General features: G+C 38.3%; 1 protein-coding gene across 1 annotated transcript in view; it reads right to left on the bottom strand.

Moving 5' to 3' along the window:
* LOC136866888 (uncharacterized) overlaps positions 1-24,942 on the bottom strand; it is a 276,008-nt gene that overhangs the window by 19,981 nt on the left and 231,085 nt on the right. The window contains exon 8 of the mRNA XM_067143981.2: positions 20,598-20,786. Within this exon, the coding sequence (XP_067000082.2) occupies positions 20,598-20,786 (189 nt within the window). The remainder of the gene's footprint in view (positions 1-20,597; positions 20,787-24,942) is intronic.

Consider the following 24,942-nt stretch of genomic DNA (forward strand, 5'->3'; position numbering starts at 1 on the left):
ATAAGTGTAGGATTTCCACTTGCATTTAGATTTATAAAGAATCAACATTTATAAACATTTTAGGCTAATCACCCCACTGATAAGTTAAAAATTGAGGCTTCTCCCATTTTTTTACATACGAATGAAAAAACTCAGCACTGAGGTACCAAACAGTCAACTGGTAACTCAGCACTTAAAAGGTTAACTATTGTGTTGTAGCGATATAATTATACACGGACAATCATCATCACCACCACTACCACCATCATTGCTATAAGCGGTATTCCCCACCAAAATTTAAAAGATACAAGTTAACAATGCATTATTGATTGTTAACCAGCCATTGGAGGTCAGTGTACAATTATCTAGTCACTGGACATTTTAAAGGTCTACCTATTTACTGCTATCTTGTAATTGGTTACTGCTCCTAGACTTCGAACTGTTTTGCTCTCGAGCGAGCTAATTAGCAAACTTCATTCATCCGGTGTCTGCCTATAATGGTGGATGTGTTGATGTGTTTCACCCTCCTAGCCTATATGGCTAGACCACCATAAGATGGAGTGAATAACTTATTTGTGTGGTATTAATACTTCTTTAAACCAGGATGGTGTTGCCTGCAGTGATCTCTGTGCAATCTCCTTCAACATTTTTTCTGGTTATCTTAAATGGTGCATCGTCATAAATTATGAATTTTCCTAGGTGAGCATTTTAAATTGAATCTGGACATCTACTCTGGGTAAGTCTGTGCCAACGTTTAAATCTTGTACTCTGCATGCTACGAGGTGTGGGATAACCAGCGCACTGTCAACATTTCCGACTGCAATACGTCTGGAATTATACCGTTTAATGTCTGACATTTCAAACATTTCAACTACTTACATAATTAAGATAGTGTTTCTGTTACAAGCTTGTTTGTGAAATTTAATTCCATGAATATATTGAGTTCTACTACCTCCCTCCAGGATATCAATGAATGTCGTTTCAAATTAATAACAATAATAAACTTCAAGAGATGTTGCTTGTAACTTAAACTGTATCATGATTTCTACGGTGCTTGATGATGTTTTCAAGGACTTATCAGTCTGGACAATGCTTCTTAAAAAATTAAAATGTTTCAGTGTGTAAGGAAAAATTTGTACATCGAACTTATTCTCATCTCAAATTCATGGTCATCCGCGAAATGCTGTTTGCTGCTCAGGCCACTTTTATTGTAAAAGCAGTTTACCATGTTCTTTAAATAATTTCAAATACCGTATTTACGCAAACAATCCCCACATATTTTTTTTTTAAATTTTGAGGCACAAAATTGGGGTGCAGGTTTTATTTGCATCAAGGTTGCAAACACGCTCCTGGCTCACCTAGTTTTCGATGCTGAGTGTACAGTTATGCTTCGTGCAACCGTAGATGGAAGAAAACTGTCCCCATATGTCATATTTAAATGGAAAACAATTCAGACTTTTAATTCTAAACTGACTTTACATTTCTTTTAAATAATATCATATTTTACAGAGTAATTTAAATTCAAAATTTCTCCGCGTCACGATAGAACGCATCTTCCAGAACGTTCAGGGGTAGCTTTCTGCACTTTCACTCACTTTGGTGTGTCTATAGTTGAAAATAGAGTGAAATCTTAATTCTTTTGTATATAGCGTTTTAAGGAACACCACAATATCACGTAGCAGGCAGTACATGGAAAAGCAGAATCCGCGAAAACTGGCGAGGGTTGGCATTTCTGAATTACAAGATGGCTATTAATTCGAAATCACGTAATTGGAGGTCCAATTTCTGTATTACAAAGACTTCGAATTAATGAGGTTTTACTCATCATCATCATCATCATCCTAAACCATCTCCAGTTTCCTGGGTGTGGTATATGACCCTCCTCCATCTCATCCTGTCCTTGTACCATTCTTCCTCCACCAACTTGTCCCAATCATGACCTCTCAGAAGTACAGTCCCTGGCCAAATTAATAGACTCAGTCACATTTTCTTTCATGTATACAGTTTGAAGCACCGTGGAAGCCTAGTACATGCTCAAAGAGGAGTAATTTTGATTCCATAGGTATTTACAGTTGGTAATAAGACTTTAACATGTGCGTTATGTTAGTCATTTGTTTCTTGGGCTGCTGATGTGCAACTGTTGACAGCTTGGCAATATTTGGCGCCAAATATGTAACCCCTTACAAGTGTTTCCACAGTGTTTTTCATCACAATAACTGAGAGGGTAAGTTGTACTGCTCGGTTTACTTTATTCTCTATACAAGAGTTAATGATTTAGGAATATTAAACTTTAAAAACCAGAGAAACGTTGATAATATAATGACATTTTGATTTTTTTTAAGTTACGATGTCTGGTGACATAACCCCTCAAAAGGGGGCACAGATAAAGATCCTCACTGAGACAGGAACGTATTCCCAGCGTGAGATTGGTAACAAAGTTGGTGTTTCACAATCCACAGTGAAACGCATTGCTAAGAAACTGGCTTTTAGTGAGGACTTGAATGGGAAACGGAAAGGTCATTGTGGCAGGAAACCTCTCTTTACTGAGCGTAGTGAATGATGCCTTCCAAACTTTTGCAAAAGAAACCGACATTCTACGGTGAAAATGGTAAAAACTGAACTAGAAGCATCTGGGGTACATGTTTCAGAAAGAACAAAACGGCGGAAACTGAAGGAATTGGACTTCATGGCTCATAGGCCATGTAAGAAACCATGGCTTACTCCCTGTGTGATGGCTAAGAGATTCAAATGGGCCAGGGAATACAAGGATCATGGTATAAACTACTGGAAATCGGCAGGTAATAACATATTATACTTGACAAAGGGTGCTGAAGAGGATTTTGAAGTTAGGTGAAGTATTTACAAATTTCTCTATTTATTTTCAGGTATGCTTCAGTGATGAGTCAACTTTCGAAGTTCTTTCCCAGAAGGCAGCATTTGTTCGTCGCAGGTCAGATGAGAAATACCATCCAGACTGTCTTTCTCTGATAGTCAAACACCCTGATAAGATAATGGTGTGCTCAGTAATTAGCGGGGAAGCAGCAGGACCTCTTTATTTTGTCGATGGTATAATGTGCCAGGACCAGTATAAGGAAGTTTTGCGCACTCAGCTACTACCACAGATACGCGAATGGTTCCCTGATGGAAAAAAATGTGACTTTTATGCAGGACGGAGCACACTGCCACACAGCTAAATCAGTTAAAGATTTCCTGAAGAAAAAATTACCCTTATTGTCATGGCCAGAGCATTCTCCGGATATGAATCCTATTGAAAATGTATGGGAGGTGGTCAAAAGAGAAATAGCAAAAGAAATGATCACAACAAAAACCAGACTCATTGAAAAACTAAAAGAAGTTTGGCATCATAATCCACTAATAAAAGAGACTGTTCAAAGCTGTATTGAAAGCATGCCCAGGAGGATTAAAGCACTAATAGATGCAAAAGGTGGACCTACAAAATATTGAAACTGTGTACATTTGAAGAAAAGTGTTACTTATCACCTAAAATTTTGTGAAAGAAAGGAAAAAGAATGTCTGTACATAGTCAAAAAACATCCCTTCTGTAAATAACTGTAATAAATAAGTTGTAATTCTATGAAATTTGGTAATTAATTAAAAAAACGTGAAAAAGTAGTACTGAGTCTATTAATTTGGCCGGGGACTGTACATCGCTCTTAACTAAATCAATCCATTTCCTTCATGGCCTTCCCACGGGTCGTCTTCCTTCTACCTTTCTGTCAAATTCCTTCCTTGCAGTTCTGTTTACTGGCATCCTCTTCATATGACCAAACCACTTCAGTCTTGATATCTGAATCTTATTGAGGAGAGAATCATCTATTCCTACTTCTTCTCTAATTTTCTCATTCCTAATCTTGTTTTTCCTGGTTTTCTGGATCATAGTGCGTCGGAATTTCATTTCAGCTGCCTGAAGTTTGGAATTATCTCCATTGGTCAGTGTTGTGGTTTCGAGACTGTATGTAAGAATTGGTGTATAATAGGACTTGTACAATGTCATTTTTGTTTTTATGGGTATTTGCTCATCCCACAGCAGGTGTCTTACCTGGTGGTAAAATTGTGTTGCCTTAATGATTCGATTGTTCACCTCATGTTTTGCTAGGTCGTCATTTGATATAACGCTACCCAAGTATTTGAAAACTGGAACGCTGTCCAGTTGAGCTTCATTTAACATGACTATTGGTTCTGCTCCTTCCCCATACACTTTCATCACCACCGTCTTGGTCTTGCTGATGTTTAAACCATATTTCTTAAACTCCTCATTCCAGCTTTGTATTCTCTCTCCCAATTCCTCTTCTGAGTCACTCCAGATCGCAACATCATCTGCAAATGTGAAGGCTTTGATATCTCCATGTTCTTCCCTTTTAATAGATTTCATTACTACATCCATTACAATAATAAATAGAAGTGGTGACAATGAGCTGCCCTGCTGCACTCCTCTCTTTGTTTCAAACCAGTCCGACAAACAACATCCTACTTGAATACAGCTTCTGTTCCCACTATACAACATTTTTCACTTTGTCTATGAGGCTATCTCGCACTTGAAGTTCTTTCATGCATTGCCAAATTCTTTCCCTTGGTACACTATCGTATGCTTTCTCAATGTCCAAAAATATTAGAAATAAAGGCTTGTTCTTCTTCCAGTATTTTTCCATTAGCATCCTAATTGCAAATATAAGGTCTGTAGTTGACCTTCCTGGTCTGAAACCATACTGCTCTTCTTCCAAAATTGGTTCAACAATATCTCTGATTCTGGTCTCTATTATTTTTTCCAATATTTTCAGGACATGAGACAGTAGTGTGATGCCACGGTAATTAGTACATTTTCGTCGGCTTCCTTTCTTGAACAGAGGTACAATGATGCCCATCTTCCAGTCCTCAGGAATAGTATTTTCCTCCCATATCTTGTTGAGCAGTCTAAAGAGCCATTGGATTCCTGGAACTCCCGCTGCTTTCAGCATATCTGCACTATCTGCATCTATGCCCACTGCCTTTCCTTTCTTCATGCTCTTGAGCGCATTTTCAACCTCAAGCCATGTAATTGGTGGTTCAGTTGTGGTTCCTCGACTTGGCTCTCCTCCATCCGTTGTTATGTTTTCTGTATCTCCATTCAGCAGCTTTTCGAAATAGATCTTGAGTTCTTGTTTAATTTCTCCCTCATCTTCTGCCAGAGTTCCATCATCACGTTCTATTGCTTTTATGGTCTTTTGATCCCTTCGCTTGTTTTTCACTACTCTGTATAGCAATTTCATATTTTCTCTACTGTCCTCTTCCAGTTTGTCTGCAAACTCATTCCATTTCTTCTCTTTTCCTTCCCTTACAATGTTCTTTACAGCAAGTTTCTTGTTCCTGTATACTCCTTGAAGTCTTTGTATTTCTTGTTCATTTCGTTCTTGTCCCTGTTTTTGTTTTTCCTTGTCCAGTGCCTTCTTTATTTGGTTTCTTTCTTTCACTGCTGTTTTCACTCTATCATTCCACCATGGTGTCTCCTTTTTTCTTTTGATAGAACTTGTAACTCCACATAGGTTTTTGGCTTCTCCCACAAAGGTGTCTTTGAAGGCCTTCCATTCTTCATTAACGCTGGTTACTTCACACTTTGGCAAACTCTGTTGAATCCTTAGTTTGTATTCTTCCTTTATTTGGACTTCTTGCAACTTCCAAGTTTTAACCCTTGGTTTTTTTGTAATAAGTTTCTGTGTTTCATTTGCCTTATGTTTGAAGTCTACTACCAACAATCTGTGGTCACTGTCCGTGCTTTCACTAGGGATGACCTCTACATCTGTGATGTACCTGCCACCATCTTTATTTGTGATTACGTAGTCAATCAATGTTCTATACTGGCCATCCCAACTGTACCTTGTTATTCTGTGACTGTCTCTTTTTTTGAAGAATGTATTTTTGATTATAAGATCATTTCTTCTGCACAGATCTAATAGTTGTTCTCCTTCTGGGTTCCTTTGTCCAAATCCATGTGGACCAGTGATGTTCTCGTACCCAAGTCTGTCTACCCCAACTTGCGCATTTAGATCGCCAATAATAATAACATTTTCCTCATTAACTGTATCTTCCAGCTCTGCAAATAACCTTACTCCTTGTGGGTGGGGTTAACTTCCAATAAGTAACCAGGGGAACCTGACCCCTACAGAGCGCGTCCCCAGGTGGCGGATATGGGGCCCCTACAGTATGTAGGGCTGGTTGAAATAACCAATACAACCCGCGGACCAACAGGTAGCCCAATTCCTGGGGGTTTTAAAATACTGGGACACCCTCTCTCCAGGGGTCATAAATATGGAGGGCCCTTGCCCTGGGTTAAGGGCGAAGACCTCAATGGCATCTATGGCGGAGAAGATGGACTTCGGTATGGCGGAGATGGCGGAAGAGGCAACCCATCCTTCTGGGGTGTACAGATGGAACCTACTGCCTTGTAGGACGAGGAAGGCATCCTCAAAGGCTAAGGGAGTAAACCCTGAAAGAAAATCCTCTTATGCGTTAGGCCTAGCAAGTCAGCAGGAGAGTATTGAGTACAGTTGCTTTCAATAAGAAAAAAAAGAGGTTTTACTGTATCGCAAAATTAACATCAGATTTCGCTGATGTCTCTATTTCAAGTGTTTACATTACACAAAAAGAATTATCTACCACCGGTTGTGTTACTGTCCAGTAAAAAAGAGACCACGTGTGAGAAGTGTTTTAGGCCCGTATTCACCAACGTTGGTAACTTTTGCTGTTATCTTAGATTTCCAAAACTCGGATATGCCATTATCTCGGATAACGCTCATTTCCGTATTCACCACAGAATTTATTATCTCGGTTTACCAAAACTAAGTTTTTGTTTCAATCCGAGTTTGAACCGCAAATTTCTCATACTGACATACAGAAAACAAATGATTACGTGCTGCCGCCACTATCGAATTGTAAACAAGTTTTTGATTCCATTCGGGGTTTGCAAATAATTTGCATAAATTACGTCCGCTATTGAGCGGCAATGAAGAAAGAAGCCTAATATGACTTTCCAAGAGAGTGAATTGTTACTGAACTTGGTGGCAGAAAGCATTAACAAAGGGAATAAGAAAACCAATTATAGCCTACACATTGTAAGTAACTCAAAAAATAAGGCAGTATTCCTTAATTTTTCATTAAAAGTCATCCAGTCGTGTACCATACAAGATATTAGCTATAATCAAGAATTCGTTTTAGGCCTACCTATGTGTTGGGAATTCCAGGTTAAGTTCGGAAGCTTTAGATAACCTAAAATGTGTCTGAAAATCAGAGTCGTCATAGTCCTGTAAATATGTCGCACGTTATTTTATCCATCTAGGACACTTATTAATTGCATAATCTTGATCATATTACTCGTTGCTGTGATTTCATCTTTCAATTAGATATTCCAGCCGCCTATGGGCAGCCATCGTGGAAGGCTATTATCTTAGATTTCCCATTTTACCGGTTAAGCAATCTCCGGTAAAATTTTAAACCGAGATAGTACCCGTTATCAGAGATAATGTTGTTGGTGAATACAAACTTACGGTAACTGTTATCTGGGTTTACGTAGTTTTAACCGAGATAAAAGCGTTTACTCACGGTGGTGAATACGGGCCTTAGACGAGAAGTGTGACGAACTTGTAAGTAATTTAGGAGAGGATTCTAGTAATAATACTTGTAATACTTTATTAACGGAAATACCATTTTACATAACAGTAGAGAAGTATAGAAAAAACACAGTAAAAAGAAAGTTCAATGGAGTATAAGTAGAAAAAATATGTACAGATATATACACAGGATATATTACAAGTAAGCACAGGAAAGTAATACAAAAGTAATACAAAACAGTAAAAAGAAAGTTCAATGGAGTATAAGTAGAACATATGTACAGATATATACACAGGCTATATTACAAGTAAGCACAGGAAAGTAATAGTCAATTCTGGAGATTATGTAAATGAGTTCTAAATTTTGACAATGAGCAGTTAAATATATCAATATCCACTTTGTTTAGAGATCTTGACATTCGTTCAATTGGCCCGTTGAATGCATAGTTAGTTCTATGCCAATTTGTAGACAATGTATTCTTGAACCTTGTGCGTCTGTCTGGTACATGTACGTTAATTTTTGCAAGGAGTTGTGGACAATTCACCAAGGAATGAAGCAATTTAAAAATGAAGAGTGTATCCAATAATTCACGGCGTTGTGACAGGCTATGCAGATTTAAGGACTGTTGTAGGGATGTATAATCAACATTATCATATGAGAATCCTGCTCTAAAAGAATATAGACGAAGAAATTTATGTTGTACTGAATCTAATCTATGGATAGAGGTCTGATGATAAGGGTTCCAAACAGGTGTACAGTATTCTAGTATAGGGCGTACCATAGATACATATAGCAATCGATAGGTAGCTAAGTTTGAAAATTCCCTAGAATATCTAGTAATGCAACCCAATCTTTGAAATGCTTTCTTACAAATATTTTCAATATGTTCATTAAATGATAGGTTATAACTGAATAAAACACCAAGGTCATTAACTTGTGAAACAGGAGTTAGAATGTTGTTATTACTAAATTTGTACGGAAATGCTATTTTCTTCTTGTTTTTAAAAAATGATATTATTTTACTTTTCTCATGATTAAGTTTCAACCCATTTTGAATACAGTACTTTTCCAGATGATGTAAATCTTCTTGAAGTTTTAAACAATCAAGTGGACAATTAATTTGCATAAAAATTTTTGCATCGTCGGCAAACAAAAGCAATTTAGAATTCTTAAGTATATTTTTAATGTCATTTATGTAGAGAGTAAAAAGTAAAAAGTAAGGGCGCAAGGTGAGACCCTTGAGGAACTCCACTGGTAACAATAATAGGCGCAGAAAAATGATTCCTTATTTTAACAATCTGCAGGCGATTTTTAAGATATGATTCAAACCATGAGAGGAGAGGCCCATTAATTCCATAGCCCGTTAGTTTTTGCAGCAAGATATCGTGATCGACAGTGTCAAAAGCTTTTGAGAAGTCTGTATAAATGCAGTCCACTTGGGAGTGGTTCTCTATTGCATCCAAGAGAAACTGATAGAATAAAAGAAGATTGCTACAGGTTGACCGTCCTGAAAAGAATCCATGCTGCTCATCAATGATGATGTTTCTAAAGAGAGGTGTGATTTTGTCAAGAATTATTGAGTCAAATATTTTGGAAATATGAGAAGAAATTATAACTGGTCTATATTGTTTTATGTCAGTTTTATCACCATTTTTGAAAACTGGACTAACAAATCCTTTCTTCCATTCCACTGGAAAAACACCTTGGTTTAATGACAAGAGACAACGAATCTTCCCATCTACAGGGAATCGAGCCTATTGCAAGTTCTGATGAATGAAATACTATCACATAAGTAGGCCTATTTGCTCATTTTTATGGAAAATGAATTTCATAGCAGTGATATTTGCATAAAGACCACATAGACCTCGCGGAGTGATACGAAATATTTGTTTATGCCTACGTTACTCTTACGATGGAAGGAATTTTAGTTCATTTCTTTTTTTTCTTTTTCTTTTTTTTTTCAAAACGAGCCTTTCTAAAATGAGGGTGCGGGAATTATTCGACGACAGGGATTATTCTGGTAAATACGGTAGTTCTTTCATCTCTACTGGACACTGAAGCTGCTACTGATTATTTTTATTTTTTTAAACAATTGGCTTTACGTCGCACCAACACAGATAGGTCCTATGGCAACGATAAGACAGGAAAGGGAAGGAAGCGGTGTGAAAATGCGAAACCACAGAAAACCGTTTTCAGGGCTGCCGACAGTGGGGTTTGAACCCACTATCTCCGGATGCAGCTCACAGCTGCGCGGCCCTAACCGCACAGCCAACTCACCCGGTAATGAAAATTTAATCCTGAGAGTGCATTGTAAACACGAGTGGAGACAGTTGCATAGTTTTCACAGTGATCTCTATCTATGAGATACAGCTGATCGTCTGTTATGGTGGTGTTGTGGTGTTATGGGACTTGTCAGAACAAAGTGTTTTGTGTTCTAATGGAAATTGGTCTGTGTTAAATTTCATTTCTTAAGTTTGGTTCAAATTTTAAGGCACTTCAGCTTTCCTTTGTGGTAATTGTCACAGGTGAACAATATAGTGGAAGTGGAAAGTGTTTTTGAAGACTTTATGTGTAAAGTATGATATAATGTTTTATTTGTAATGACCTAACCTGTACTTTGTAATATTTGTAACATATGTATTTGTAAATAGTAGATTTCTATTCTGTACTTACTGGATGTATCTAGAAAATTGTTGAACAGGGTGTGTGCCTTTTGTGGGTTATGTTTTCTAGCAGGAATTTTCTAACTATTCTGGAAATGGAAGATTTGCGAACGTGTCTATTCGAGAATGTTACTTAAAGTTCGCGACGGGAGTAGGAATTGTGATTGGTGAACCTAGGAGGGGATGGGCGGACTCATGCATTCTGATTGGCTACTCCAAGGTCAGGGTTTTCTATATATAGTGAGCGAAGCAGCATTCGTGATAATTCGGTCTTGTCTTGGCCTGATCCGCCTTTAGTTTGAGTTGGTCTGCGTCGTGTGCGACACCTCGCTTCTGGGATGGCGCACCTTCGGGTAAGCACTCTTACTTTCCGTTCTGGTTAAAATTTCCGTAATGTTCGGTTGCTATTTCGTATAGGAGTCTGCCCTAGCCTAACCTAGATTTGCCAAATTAATTATTTACGACGCCTTAGCTTTTCTGCTGGGGTTCCCTGTTTGTTTTCGAGGCATTCCCATTTCTTATTTCACTAAATATGTTGATTGTAATTTAATACATTTACCTTGGGGCTTGCCTCTGGTAGTGCAGTGTCGCTTGATGTACGCTAGAGTTTAGGAGAGTACATTCACTTCACTGTAAATTGTAATTGCTTTTACGTTGCTTTTGACCGACTGAATTGCATTGTACAACTGCTTTGGTAACTAGATGTAGAGTGATCTGAAATTTTGAATTTACAGAAAAGCATTATCAAAGAACCTCTAAGTTATGTATATCACAGAGCTTATAGTTCGTATGTTGCAAGTTTGGTGGATTTCGTTTTGGAATGTATTTGTAAAATTTTCACTTGTAAATAATATTTTTCAAATTTAAGGATCACGGTGAATTATTCTGGAATCTGCAACCTAAGCCATATCCATGCCCTCAGTAGGTCGTACTTCCTTCCATTTTCCTGGTTGGCCCTACTGTTATTTCGTATTATGTTGTTTTTGGCCAGCTGATGTTTCTCTCAGTGTATAGTGTTTTCTGATAGTGTGTAGTTGCTCTTACTTCCCTCCTTTATTGTGTTTAGTACTTGTTTTGTGTAACCACCGTGGTATATAAAAATGAAATGAGGGTACCAAGGTCCTCTACCAGTCAATTTTAAATTGAGCAAGAGTGTAAACATTATTTATCACCATCTAATTTTAATTTCTAAATATGTCATGTTCTTTCAGGTAAACGTTACGATCCTTGTACTGTCACTGGTGCACCCTCTGTTCTCGTCTCATTGGGCGCTCTGGCGCAAGGAATTCTATAGTAGCATTTATAATCAGCAGCATGAATTGCTTTCATTGCTACAGTGTTATTTGTGTTTATGTACAGAGACCGTCCTCACCGTCGTAAATCACTTGCTGTACGGGGAGTAAAACTTATTTTCTTTAACATTTTTAGTTTTTTTGAGGTTGGTAATATGGCAGAGCAATGACTGTTGTTGATAGTTCAATGTTATTATCATCATCATCATCCTCCTTCCAAGTATTGGGCCATGTGGCCTTTCTTAAAATCAACAAATGTTATGTGAGTTTCTAAGTTAAATTACCTGTGTTTTTCTGCTAAGACTTTCAAGGTAAAGTAAGCATCATCAGCACATGAGCGTCACTTTTGAAATCCATGTTGTTCATTTCCAACCACATTTTTATAATGCCTGAATAATTTTTCTTTGACAATATTAGAATAAATTTTGTAAGCTGAGTTGAGTACACTTATCCCTCCGTAATTTCCACAATTTTTCACACTGCCCTTCTTATGAAGAGGAATGACTAAAGCTTTTTGCCAATTCTCTGGTGGTCTGTTGCCATTTCAAATTTAATTGATGAAATTGAGAAATCTTTGCTTGAAGATGTCACTGGAGTACTTGAGTAGTTCTGCATTTATTGAGTCTTCTCTAGATGCTTTTCCATTTCTAAGTTTTCTGAGTACTAGCTCCAGTTCTTAGAGTGTAATGGTTTCCGAAGACTTGTTAAGAGATGGTGGCAGAAGAAATGGCTCAATATTTGAACCCCTCCAAATGTTCCGAAAATAAATGAGCCACTCGTTAGAGGTATTGTATTAATGTGTATGTCTTCTTTTACATCATTATTCAGTTTCTTGAGTATTTTATAGGTCTGTGGTTGTGGTCTTGTTATATCAGTCTCCAGGTGTGAAACAAAGTTTTCCCAACTCTTTCTGTGCTTTTTCCAAGCTTCCCTTTTTGCTATTCCTCTCTTGTGGCGATACTCTATTTTATCTTCTAATTTACTAGTTGACAAAAAAAATTTTTAGCATTTCTTTTGTCTGAAATAACTTTTTCAATTTCTTCATCCCAGATCCTTAAATCCTTTCTTCTCTCCCATTTTTTCTTAACTCCCAAACTCTCAAAAGCAGACTGCTTTAAAATTGAAAACAAATTAGACCACTCCATTCCCATGTTGTCACTAACTGGTGCTATCTGTGTAAGATTATTAAGTCTGTTCTCGTACAGCCATTTTATACTGAGATCTCTTAATCTCTTGTAAGGTCTTAATTTCTTGTGTTGTTGGTTTCTTTCTTCTATATCATCTAGACCTCAGACGAATAGGTGCTACTAATAGATAGTGGTCAGTTTCCAATTCAGGGCCTCGACAGACTTATATCCAAGACTAAATCTGCCAATTTACCTTTACAAATTATATAATCAATAATTGATTTCTGATTTCATGCAGACCACATGTACTTGTGGCTGTCCTTGTGTGGGAATAGTGTGTTCATGATCTTTACCCGATTGAAGACAGTGACCTCCGATTTGAGACTTCGAGTAAAATCAATGATTATCTTTCATTTCTGACAAATATTATGGTGATATTTCGTGGATCACAATCATTCACATAACTGACAGTGAAATCTATTCATTTTGTTCCATTGTTATTACGGGTTGTTTCTCCATGAATTTCGATGTTATTTTCTCATTACCACCTCTAGCATTGAGGTATCCCAGTAATAGTAGCATATCTTGTTTGTTAATTTTATCTTCTGCAGATCATTATAGAACCCATCACTTTCTGTTGAACTGCCCTCCACTGGAGTGTATAGCCCTATAACTGTAATGCCCTGGATAGTTTTAATCTTAATTGGATAATCCTTTCATTCCAAAAAGTGTAGCTATCAATTGTTGATCTTCATTTTTGTGTACCATGAGCAGTACACCTGCCTGTGCTCTAGTATGTCTGTCAACCCCACTGTAGAACTGTAAATAATTTACTGTCTCTTTTGATCCCTAAAGATTTCTTTTTGTTTCTGAAATTGCTGCAATTTTTTTTTTTTTTTTTTTAGAATGTCGCCCAGCTGGTCATCTTTGTGCAAGATATCAACCGCTCACTGAGAGGCACAGTGTATAACTCTTTATCAAGCGTGTATTGAAAAGAAGCAAGAAGCGTGTGCATGTATTATTAATATTTTATTTATATTTCCTAGCTGAAAGTGAATTTGTTGTAGTATGATATTCAGAGTACGTACCGATGTCCCCGTTTCGTTCTAAATTAGGGAGTGCTAAAACTTTACATAGTCAAACTAGAGAAGTTATTTATAATGTGTATAAGTTCATGAAAAACAAAACATACCCTACTGGAAACTTTTTTTTTTGGTAGGGGCTTTACGTCGCGCCGACACAAGATAGGTCTTATGGCGACGATGGGATAGGAAAGGCCTAGGAGTTGGAAGGAAGCAGCCGTGGCCTTAATTAAGGTACCGCCCCAGCATTTGCCTGGTGTGAAAATGGGAAACCACGTACTGGAAACTTATGTGATATTCAAAAGAAAGTGGCCGAAGCAATGGGTGTGTCAGAAAGATTCGTGCGGAATGTAATACGAGTCACAAAGAAGATCGAAAGGGGTGAAGTGGATTCATTTACAACGTCTGGAAAGAGAAGACTGAGGTCTGTCAAGTAGTGTGAATTAGATGATTGAGACATGCGCGGTCAGGCGTACGATTCACAATTTTCACAATACCGAAGGCGAGAGACCAACGCTTGAAAAGATCCGTAAGAAACTGGTTGAGGATATACAGTTTAAAGGTTGCGTAAGAACACTAAGCAAGATAGTTTGAGGCCAAAGTTTTCGATGGGGGAAGACAGAAGACATGCGTAGAATACTTGTGGAGAAGCCTGACATATGGCTCCTACGTGTGCAGTACATAAAAAGCATAAAGCGGTACCGACAAGAGGGTAGGCCTATTGTTTACACTGATGAGACGTATTTGCATAGTTCGCACACCAAGTCAAGTGCTTGGAGTGACAGTACTCTTCATGGACTGAAGTCGCCTATCTCGAAAGGGCAATGATTAGAGTTTGTGGTTTATAGCATTTAAAAATCAGACATTTAGCGTTTTGATTTTCAAATTTAGCATTTTGTAGCATCTATACTTCTGACATTTAGCGTTTTATAGCAAATTAGTTAAAAGTAGGCATAATTTGCAAAATTGCACACAACAGTTGGGAGTAAAATCATACAAATTGCTCATCATGCAGTTTTCAATACACTATGGAAAATAAGACAAATTAGCATAAAATTACAAGAAATATAAACACACACACGAAAATATTTACAAATTTACAAACACAATTTCAAAGTGAAAAATACTATTCTAAACGTATTCATATATCACAGTACAGCAGACCTACAAGGAAGAGGAATTTCAATTATGGTTGAAGTACAACATGCCAATTGTACAACACGCCTATCAGTAACAATCATGTTGTACTTGCTAAAAGAACGCTCTACATCGACGCTGTTCGTAGGGGCCCAAACGCACTGCAGTGCTGCCGAGGCAAAGGAAGGAAACTTTAACTTAAGTGCCATCAACATTTGAAGAGTGTCAGTGGTTTTGTCCATTCTAATGTTCTGCAGCATCTGATGGTGATATGCCTTGCAACCCTCGACAAACTGATCAACAGTGACACTTCTAAAAAATGGCAACTTATGCTTCAACGACACAAGTGATTTGGGTTCCAGAGCACTGTTTTGCCCTGCAACTGCAGGATTAAATAAATTGCACACTTCCTTAAAAAACACATTAGTATTATCAGTGACGCCCATGTGCTTCGAGAGCTTAGTTATGCATTTAAGCATACACTGCTTAAACTGCACTTTAATTTCTTCTTTCTTCGTACTGTTTCTGAAACTCTCCAGCAGGTTACCTGTTTCCATCGGAAACCATCCGTCAGCACACCTCTTCAATTCTGCACAAATAGTGGTAAGATCATCCCACAGCTTGTGAGCATACGGGTAAGATGATCCCTCCAGTACTGTGAGTGCTGCATTAATTTTTATAGATATCTGTGAAACAAACTTTATCTGAACTTTCAGCAACGGAAGCATATCCTGATCTGTAAACATTTCCAACACTGAATGGCCACTGCTATTTAGGGAATTCTCATCAAGAGAGCTAAAGAACTCTACCAGGGGTGTGAAGTACTTGTCAAGATACTGGACTGAGTGAAACCAAGAGTTCCATCGGGTGATGACAGGAGCTGGGAACAACAGTGCATTCAAATCGGGGAAATTATCTTGCAAAAAATTTAGATAGGAGTTCTTCAACTTCCTACAGTGGAGAAAAGCCATCTTAAGTTTTGAAACTAAATTGTTCAACTGTGACAGTTCCTTGAGAATAACATCTCCCACAAGATGCAACTTATGTGCAAAGCACTGGAAGTGAAGAAGATGGTCCCCAATAATCGTCTGTAATGCCTGGAAACATGTACCCATGTATCTGGCAGAGTCTGACACTAAACCCAGCACGTTTTCATAATCAATATTATAGTCTTTCAGAGCATCAATGATGGCTTGGCTGCATGATGTCCCGTTAGCGGTATCCAAAAATGAACAGCTTGCCAAATAAACTTGTTGTTCAGCAGTTGGCGTGATCATTGTGAATAGAACAGCAAAGACACATCTTCCTCGGCTGTCCGACGTCTCATCCGCGATTACTACAATGGGCTTCCCGTCCAATGCAGCATTCACCTCTGCCTTTGCTGAATCTCCGCAACGTGGAACATAATCTCTGCTAAGGGTACTGACTTGAGGCAGATCTCCTGACCCTGGGACGTAGCTATGGGGTCAATAACATTTCATTAAACATGCTAATAATAATAATAATAATAATAATAATAATAATAATAATAAAGTTTAGAGGTAAGGACAAATACTTAAAGATTTGGTGTAGTGCTAGCCTAGTGAATCACTGTATGAGTTTTAAAGCTTTTCTAAACTTCCATTTATGTACATGGAAACAAGCTATTATTTTACATCCTAGATGGTCTATTAAATTGCAACATTTTAAAATAATGTCCATCCACGTTTGTTTGGTTTTTTTGGTTCAAAATTTGAATAACCTAACCTAAAATTCCATGTGAAATCGTCATATTCGAAAACGTGCATCTACGTGGTTTTTGGTACAAAGTTTACCTAACCTAAAATTTAACAAGGCCGTATAGCAATAGTAATACTTAAAAACAACCATCCACGTGGTTCTCTTTGGAGGGGGGAGGGTGAGGAATATAGGCTATTTTATGAATATTGCACAGTCAGGTAGGCTATACCACTCAAGATGGTGTAAATGTATTAACACAAATATAAATAATGCCCAAAAATATGTCTGAAATCGACACTTACTTTTCAAGGTAGTCTCGGAAAGCAGGATGGTCCAGCTTGTGGATGGGGATATTAGTCTGCAGGCACATCTTCACAGTATCCTCGATGAACGTTTGTTTCTCGGTTTTTGCTCGTTTTGCCTTTCCATCCATTTCTACTATTGTGGCTTGCCACTTGACGCCACGCTGTTCACATGCTGGTTGAGATAAAAATCGCTCCTTTAGTAGCACATGGTTTTTGCTCTTGCAGTGTTTATCCAAAACATCTTTCTTCTTCCATTCAAGCCTTTGATTGCAAAGTCGGCACATCAATATATCTATATCGCTTATATAAAAATGTTCCAATTTGTAACTCTCGGCACGCTGTTTTATCGTCACTTCGTTTCTACCCATGGCTAACAGACAATAACTCGCTACCGTATTTTAAAACAGAACTACTCAGCACCTGTGTCGAGAATAACCAACTATGATCAAGCGTCAACACAGAGTGAACGCGTGTGCTTGAAAGTGATACCTAGGTTCTCTAGTGCTGAATCGGTAGACCTCGGTTATCTTCAAGATTCGTATTGGCAACTTTTGAAACACAAACTATGAATCGAGTAGGTATCGCCGCGCGTACTCCATTAAGCTGTGTGACTTTATTCTTTGCATGGCTCTTTGGCCGTTGGAAGAGAGTCCACACACTGAAAGATTTACGGCGCCGTAATAATTCTTTTCACTGAAATAAATAACCACATATATCTTATTTTTAAGAAAAATGCAACGTTTTTAAAAAGACAGGTGTTTATTTTGGATAAAACCGAGAATTTCGCATCTATTTCGCATAAATTGTGTAATTTCGCATTTTGAACCGATTTCGCATTTATCGCTAATCCGAAATCGCTAAAAACTACTCACAGGGGTCATATAAGGTGAAGGCACATACACTGACAAAGTTTAAACATATTTCGCATTTATCGCAAATGCTAAAAACCACAAACTCTAGCAATGATTAATAGTGGTACATGCCGGTTCAGATGCAGGTTTCGTTCCAAATGCTTTGTTGGTTTTCAAATCCAACCAAACAACAGGGGATTATCACGATGAGATGAACTACAGAAACTATGAGAAATATCTGACAAAGAAATTAATTCCTAATTTGCTACCCTACTATATAGTCGTGATTGATAATGCCTCGTATCATAATGTCCAATGTGAGCGTGCACCCACATCATCATCATCTGGAAAAACAGTTATGCAGGATTGGTTGACTGATAAGGGTATTCCGTTTTCTACAGAGATGATAAAACCCCAACTGTACACTTTGATTAAATCCCATAAATCACACTATAAGACATATCAAATCGACAGACTACTTGCTACATATGGGCATATAATTTTGCGCCTAACGCCATACCATCCAGACTTGAACCCAATCAAAATGATTTGTGCTCAAGTTAAAGATTATGTAGCACAAAAGAATGTTACTTTCAGACTCGATAAAGCAAGAACATTGCTGATGGAAGGAATTGTGTCAATTGGGGCAGAAGAATGGTCGAGTCGATGTAGGCACTTAATCGACACTGAGAATAAGTGCATTGCGAGCGATCACATAATGGATGAAGTATCAGACTGCATAATCATTAATCTGGAGGACTATAGTGACAGTGACGGAGAGAACATTAGTGATAGCACGGATGACAGTGAAGGCGATACGAGCAGCTTTCAACCTCTTTCAGATGATGCGGACTAGAACAAGCCATTGGGTAAGTTAACTGCTATTTTACGATTACATAATTCTTAATCTCTTTGTTTGTTATTGTTATTATTGTTATTTCATTCAATGTTTCTGATTCTGCATGTCCAACAATATCATTATGCTATAGGGTAAGGTGTTCTGGCTCTGGTTATAACTACAATAAGGCATTACATACACGCACTGAGATTTCACTCGAACGCTGGTCACAGTTCAGCTGGCCAGACCGCCAGCGCAGACGGTTCATTAAAAACTGCTGGCAGTAAGGCGATCTAGCAAAGTGAGGGGAGGGGGCATCCAGTGCCACTACCAAGCCCACCCGAACACTGCCGAAGTTCTGCGCAGCTTTCTTTGGCAAGCTCTTCTTGCGGGACCTATAGCACATATAAAAACATTTTTCTTCTTCCAATCTTTATCCTTTTCTTTGCCAAGTTTGTCATCTTTATAATCTATCCAGTTTTTCTTTCTCTAGCAAAACTTGAAAGCAACCAATTGTCTTCCGACGGGTTGCTAGCCTGAAGGAAGTAAGACCATTGATGGGGGTGCCACTTCTTAGCCCATGGACTGACTGTAGTACAGAATTTCCTCTGAACTCGATGTAACGGTAAGGTGTGTATCAAAAAAAAGCAAGAGTATTACAGTAAACACTAACAGGACATATTTCAAGGTTAATTAACAACACCGTTCTCACACCACTCTTTTCATACGTCGTCCTTTTGTCACAGAGTTGAATTTATTTGCCTTTTTCCCATGCCAAATTTATTTGCTTTCTTTCTTTGCACTCAATGACTTCCTTTTTCTTTCAGATGTCACACCTAAGTGCTAAAAGAAAGACAGCTTCGATACTCCAATATCGGTGCCAAGAGTCGACTTTGCGGTGTTGAAATGAAGAGGGACAGACCTTTCAAATCCCTACTAATGCCACTGCAATTTCTGAAAATCGGTAGGCTATCAAGTAAACAAACATTTCCAGGAAATACCTGTAATATTCTGCATGTATTCGTATTCACAACTCCTTTGAAATGTATCAACCTACAGTGTCGTGCAGTTCAATCCTCACTCTATTTATGACCGTAGTGAAGAGGGAGTATAGAATTGGCGTCCATGTCCATACCTGGGAGTGTCTGCATCTTAAAGGGAGGTTTCACAGAGACCACTAAGAGGCATTTATTGGAGAAGACTGGGAAGCAAAATTAAGGGAACTGAAACTGACGTGTGTTCAAGAAGATTAACATTTTACCATCGATATCAAGAGTGCCTTCAGAGAAAGTCACAAAGTCGTTGTGCACTTGGCACTAGCTGGTAGGCCTTCATCGAAGGGAAATTAAATGAAGGAATAGGACATACAACAGGTCATATACGCCAAGCAATGCGTGTTAATGTAAAAGCTCAACTACTGATTGCTCTACATACCAAGGAGCTCTATGTGCAAAAGTGCCCAACTTTGTCAATGTTAACTATGTCCCACGCCCTCAATCATTGACACTTTGGGATCGCCTTGTTTCATTGGAAGAAAAATATTCTAACAATCACAATCATTGCAACGGGCGATGACTCGGCTCACGAGAAGTGCTGGATCAGTTTTCCAAATTTTGACATTTTATTTCACAATTTTTGGTTGAAAAAGGATGTCCAGAGCCAGTCTCTGAAGATGTTAATTGGCTTGCAGATATAGTGCTTTTGTCATCACTGCACATCTCAATGAAATCTCCTCATAACAGACACTGTAAATGAAACAGACGTGAAGCTTGAATTGTGGAAAATCCAACTTTCCGAGCAAAACATGGTACACTTTCTGCAGCAGTGTGCGCTGCAGACCCTTCAAGATGAGTTCTAAGGCACATTCCAGGGCACAGCAGGAAACTCTTTTCATTAGAAACAGTGTAATGGTTGTTAAGGGAAGCCTGTAGGGTCTATGTATCTCACAGCGCACCATGTGAAGCCCTGATGTACAGTGTACGATATCATGGAAGTAGTTTACCTGGATGACGGGGTTGTTAGCTATGCATTCAGCAAGCGCCACAGCTCCTTCACACGAAATGTGAGTAGACTGCATGCCAATACGTAGAAGAGTGCGGTTCTGCTGCAGCGAGGTCTTTACAGCATGTAAGCATTCATTGGTCAGACAATTACGGCCAATATTCAGCATCTCCAGTGTTCTGCTACGAGTCTGTAAACAAAGACAACAAATGAAATACAGAGAACGACAATCATGTGACTGTACACGGAATTTCAATGTTAGCAACAAAAGCTTACCGAAACTGACTTTCAACTTATTAGGTCGTGTTACGTACATTTAGTACTTGTTGAAGAGATGTTAAGTACAGAACAAAAATGGCCAACCAGACACCAGTGGGATCCAAACCCACAACCTCGGATCCCACTTAACATCTCTTCAACACGTACTAAATGTACGTAACACGACCTAATACGTTGAAAGTCGGTTTCGATTACAATGCGGTCGTGAAAATTCAATATTCATCAACAAAAGCTTACGTTCACGAGATGGTGGGCTCAAACCTCACCATCGTCATCATAAGATGATGATGATGATGATGATGATTGTTTAAAGGGGCCTAACATCTAGGTGACCAGCCCCTAATGGTATGAAATGAGATGAAATGTAATGACAATTTAAAAGTCCAAAATCGTCCACTGACCAGAATTCAAAACATGACGACGAATGAATGGATGAATATGAATGTAAAACAATCGGTGGATCCAACCTGCAATGTCCCAGGTTCCCAGTAAAACAATAGTATTACTGACCAAGGGACTGCTTCTAAAGCACAATCCTGAATCGATGATGCTTCTTGTCCAAAATCCAGCTCATCAGCCCCTCATAATCACTAGTAAAGTAGAACCACGGTATTTGTCACATCGCAGTATTCCACACATTATGGTACTACTCACGGGTAATGTAATACGCACGTGGTGGTTCTCACATTGCGCTGCCACCTATGGTGTTCCTCACATTGGTGTACTTAACCATAGGGACTCTTAATATCCCATGGTGTTTCTCACATAAGGGTACTAATTACAGGCAACATAGTAAGCCCGTGGTGTTCTGCATGTAGTACTAATCACGGGTACTGAAAAACTCATCCTGATTTACACATTGTTACTATTAATCACAAACCTATTGTGTCCCTAACATAGCGGTACTATTCGCAGGTAAAGGCGATTCATGGTGTTCCCTGCGTGATGGTACTAATTACACTGGTCACCCTTTTAGTCGCCTTTTACGACAGGCAGGGGATACCGTGGGTGTATTCTTAGTCTGCGCCCCCATCCATAGGGGGTTGTGTGTTTGCTATTTTATTTTGCTCAAGTCTGCTAGTAAGCAGGTTAGAACCACCCCCTATCCGCCACCAGCGACGCGTCTCTCCCCGTTACACCAGCATAGTAGGTCCATGGTCGTCATCATAAGACCTGTGCAAATCCTTGTCAGTGTTGTGAGAAAAAGAGGTTGTCCAGTCAAGGTCCAAGGAAGGAGAAACAGAGTGAGATTAAGCTTTCAATTCCTAGACAATTCTAGAAGATTCCTCAAGTGCTTTTTTTTTTTTTTTTCCCCTAGTTGCTTTACGTCGCACCGACACAGATAGGTTTTATGGCGACGATGGGACAGAGAAGGGCTAGGAATGGGAAGGAAGCGGGCGTGGCCTTAATTAAGGTACAGCCCCAGCATTTGCCTGGTGTGAAAATGGGAAACCATGGAAAACCATCTTCAGGGCTACCGACAGTGGGGTTCGAACCTACTATGTCCCGAATACTGGATACTGACTGCACTGCTGGTATTTTAGTACTTCACCTGGTCTTCTGTGAGGTGCAGTCTTCAAATTGGAGGAAAACTGAGAGCTTGCACAGGACATGTGTTTGTGGTGAGTGTTTTTCAAATCTTTACTTGTCTTGCATTAAATTTCATGCTTGCTTCATCTATATATAAACTAAGAGTTTTGTCTGCACATTGCTCCGAATTTGAAAAGAATGGTATTTCTGTACCAGTCATGTCCACAGGAACAAGGAAATGCACTTTTTACTTTTCCGTAATGTCTGTCTGTCTGTCTGCATGCATGTACACGCATCACGAAAAAACGGCTGAAGAGAATTTAATGAAAATCAATATGTAAAGTCAAGGGATGAGCCACTACAGTCTAGTCTATAAATCATTCTATTCACACTGACTGAAATGATAGTTTAGGGGAAGGCCTAAAATTTAATTCTCAAATATTTATATTATTAGTGCTCCTATTGATATATACTACATAACTAAAGTTATATAGAATTAAATATCATATCATTTATGTCTTATACATTTTTACAGCACCAGCTATAACACATATTTATGAATTTGTATTTTTGTTGCTAAGTCCATATCAATGCCGAGCCACAGGAAAAAGGGTTAACAGAATTTAATGAAAAATGGTATATAGATTTGGGGAATAAGAAACTACAGTCTAAGCTATAAACAATTTTATTCACCCCTGAAGAAATTGTAATTTCGGGAAAGGCACCTAAAAAATTATGTACCTACATTATGTGACCCAAAGTATCCGGACACCCCCAAAAACATACGTTTCTCATCTTAGGTGCCTTATGCTGCCACCTACTCCCAGGTACTCCATAGCAGCGACCTCGGTAGTCATTAGACATTGCGAGAGAGCAGAATGGAGCGCTCCGCGAAACTCACAGGCAAGAATAATTAATCACCTAATCGATGCTTTATTTTTTGCGTTGGGCAAAATTAAATACACATTATCACTCACAGAACATGTTTCGACCACTCAGTGGTCATCATCAGCTGTATAAGGAAACTTAGATGAAAAATATTGGACAATAAGCACAAGCATTAATCTTTAGGTTATGGAAAAAATATCTGCTGTGTTGATTGTTTGACTGGTAAAAGTTCTTTGGTATCTTCTCAGTTATAAAATGGCGGTTATCTGGATAGGGCAGCTTGCCTCACGTTATATAACATATCTTGGAAAGATGTTTAGTCTGCGCTGCCATTTAAAAAAAAAAAAAAAAAAAAAAAAAAAAAAAAATCACTTCAAACAGGTAATACAAATCTTAAAAGTAAAAGGTGTAAAAGAGATATTGTGGATGTATGTGTGTACAGTATCTTCCAGAATAGATCTCTACCAAACTTTGTACAAATACAAATTACTGTATTTGATAGTTTATGTACTCCTTTGAAGATTCAGAAATATTGTAAAACATGTGTATAATTTTACGTATTGGTTTGAGATTATTTAGTTTCACATTAAAGTATTTTCTTGTAGCAGCCTAGATTGTCTGGAAAGTAGCTGATCCTCTTAAACAAATGATAAAAGTTATAATTAGAGCCTGGATTTCCATGCACTATCAAATCTCAACATATGCATACATTCATGCACTATCATACTGCAAAACATTCACAATAAACTGGAAAATATGCACTATCAAAGTTCAGTTCCTTTTCAAACATTGTACAAAAATGAATTTCTCCAAACTGTCTTGATTTAAGCTCACCCGTTTATCTGTCAGCACATTCTTAAGAAAATGACCTTTCTACACCACAAGAAATGACATGTGCATATTTAAATTTGGGACAAAGGGAGGTCAAATTGTACGTCTTTGCATTTTCACCACAATATGTCTTTTATAAACTCGACGAACTCAAAATCAGGATTCAAACGGATCATTTTGTTCAGCTTATCTCTAGCTGCTGCAGCTACTTCTCCGTGCAATGATTGCAGGTGATTAGCAGCACAGAAGTGTGATACAAGTTTTGTTTTGTTTGTCTGACATAGAAGAAAAAATGAACCAACGTTTAGAAATGCATAATTCCCGGTTCAATTTATAACTAGGACACCTTATTTCTAAGAATTACAGAGATCGACGTGTGCCCTCCGGCTTACGTCAATGTATACTCAAGAAACAGATGAAGTGCTTGGTTAATTGGTTTATAGGATCTCTACCAAATGTACCGGTACTAACTTTGGTTGTAATGGTCTCTGGATCGAGTAAGAAGGAGCCATTGAAAGTTATAATAAGAATAGATCAACATAAACTGTGCAGAAGTATACGTCCAGCAAGAATACGTCCAATCTATACGTCCACCTAGGTCCGTAAACCGAGATAACTCGCTCATTTGGAAATAAAATGAAGAGAAATTCATAAGCTCAGAACTCCGTGGTGTTTGGATAATTATTTTAAGAAAGCATGAATTCGGATAAGAACAGAGACCAGCTAATAAAAGATTACATCAACAGCTGAGAAAAAGTCAAATTTTGTATGTAACATTCAGGTCCAGGAACATCACACGGCAGAGGCCATGGAACGGT

Source organism: Anabrus simplex, chromosome 3 (genome assembly GCF_040414725.1).
Source record: "Anabrus simplex isolate iqAnaSimp1 chromosome 3, ASM4041472v1, whole genome shotgun sequence".
NCBI lineage: Eukaryota > Metazoa > Arthropoda > Insecta > Orthoptera > Tettigoniidae > Anabrus > Anabrus simplex.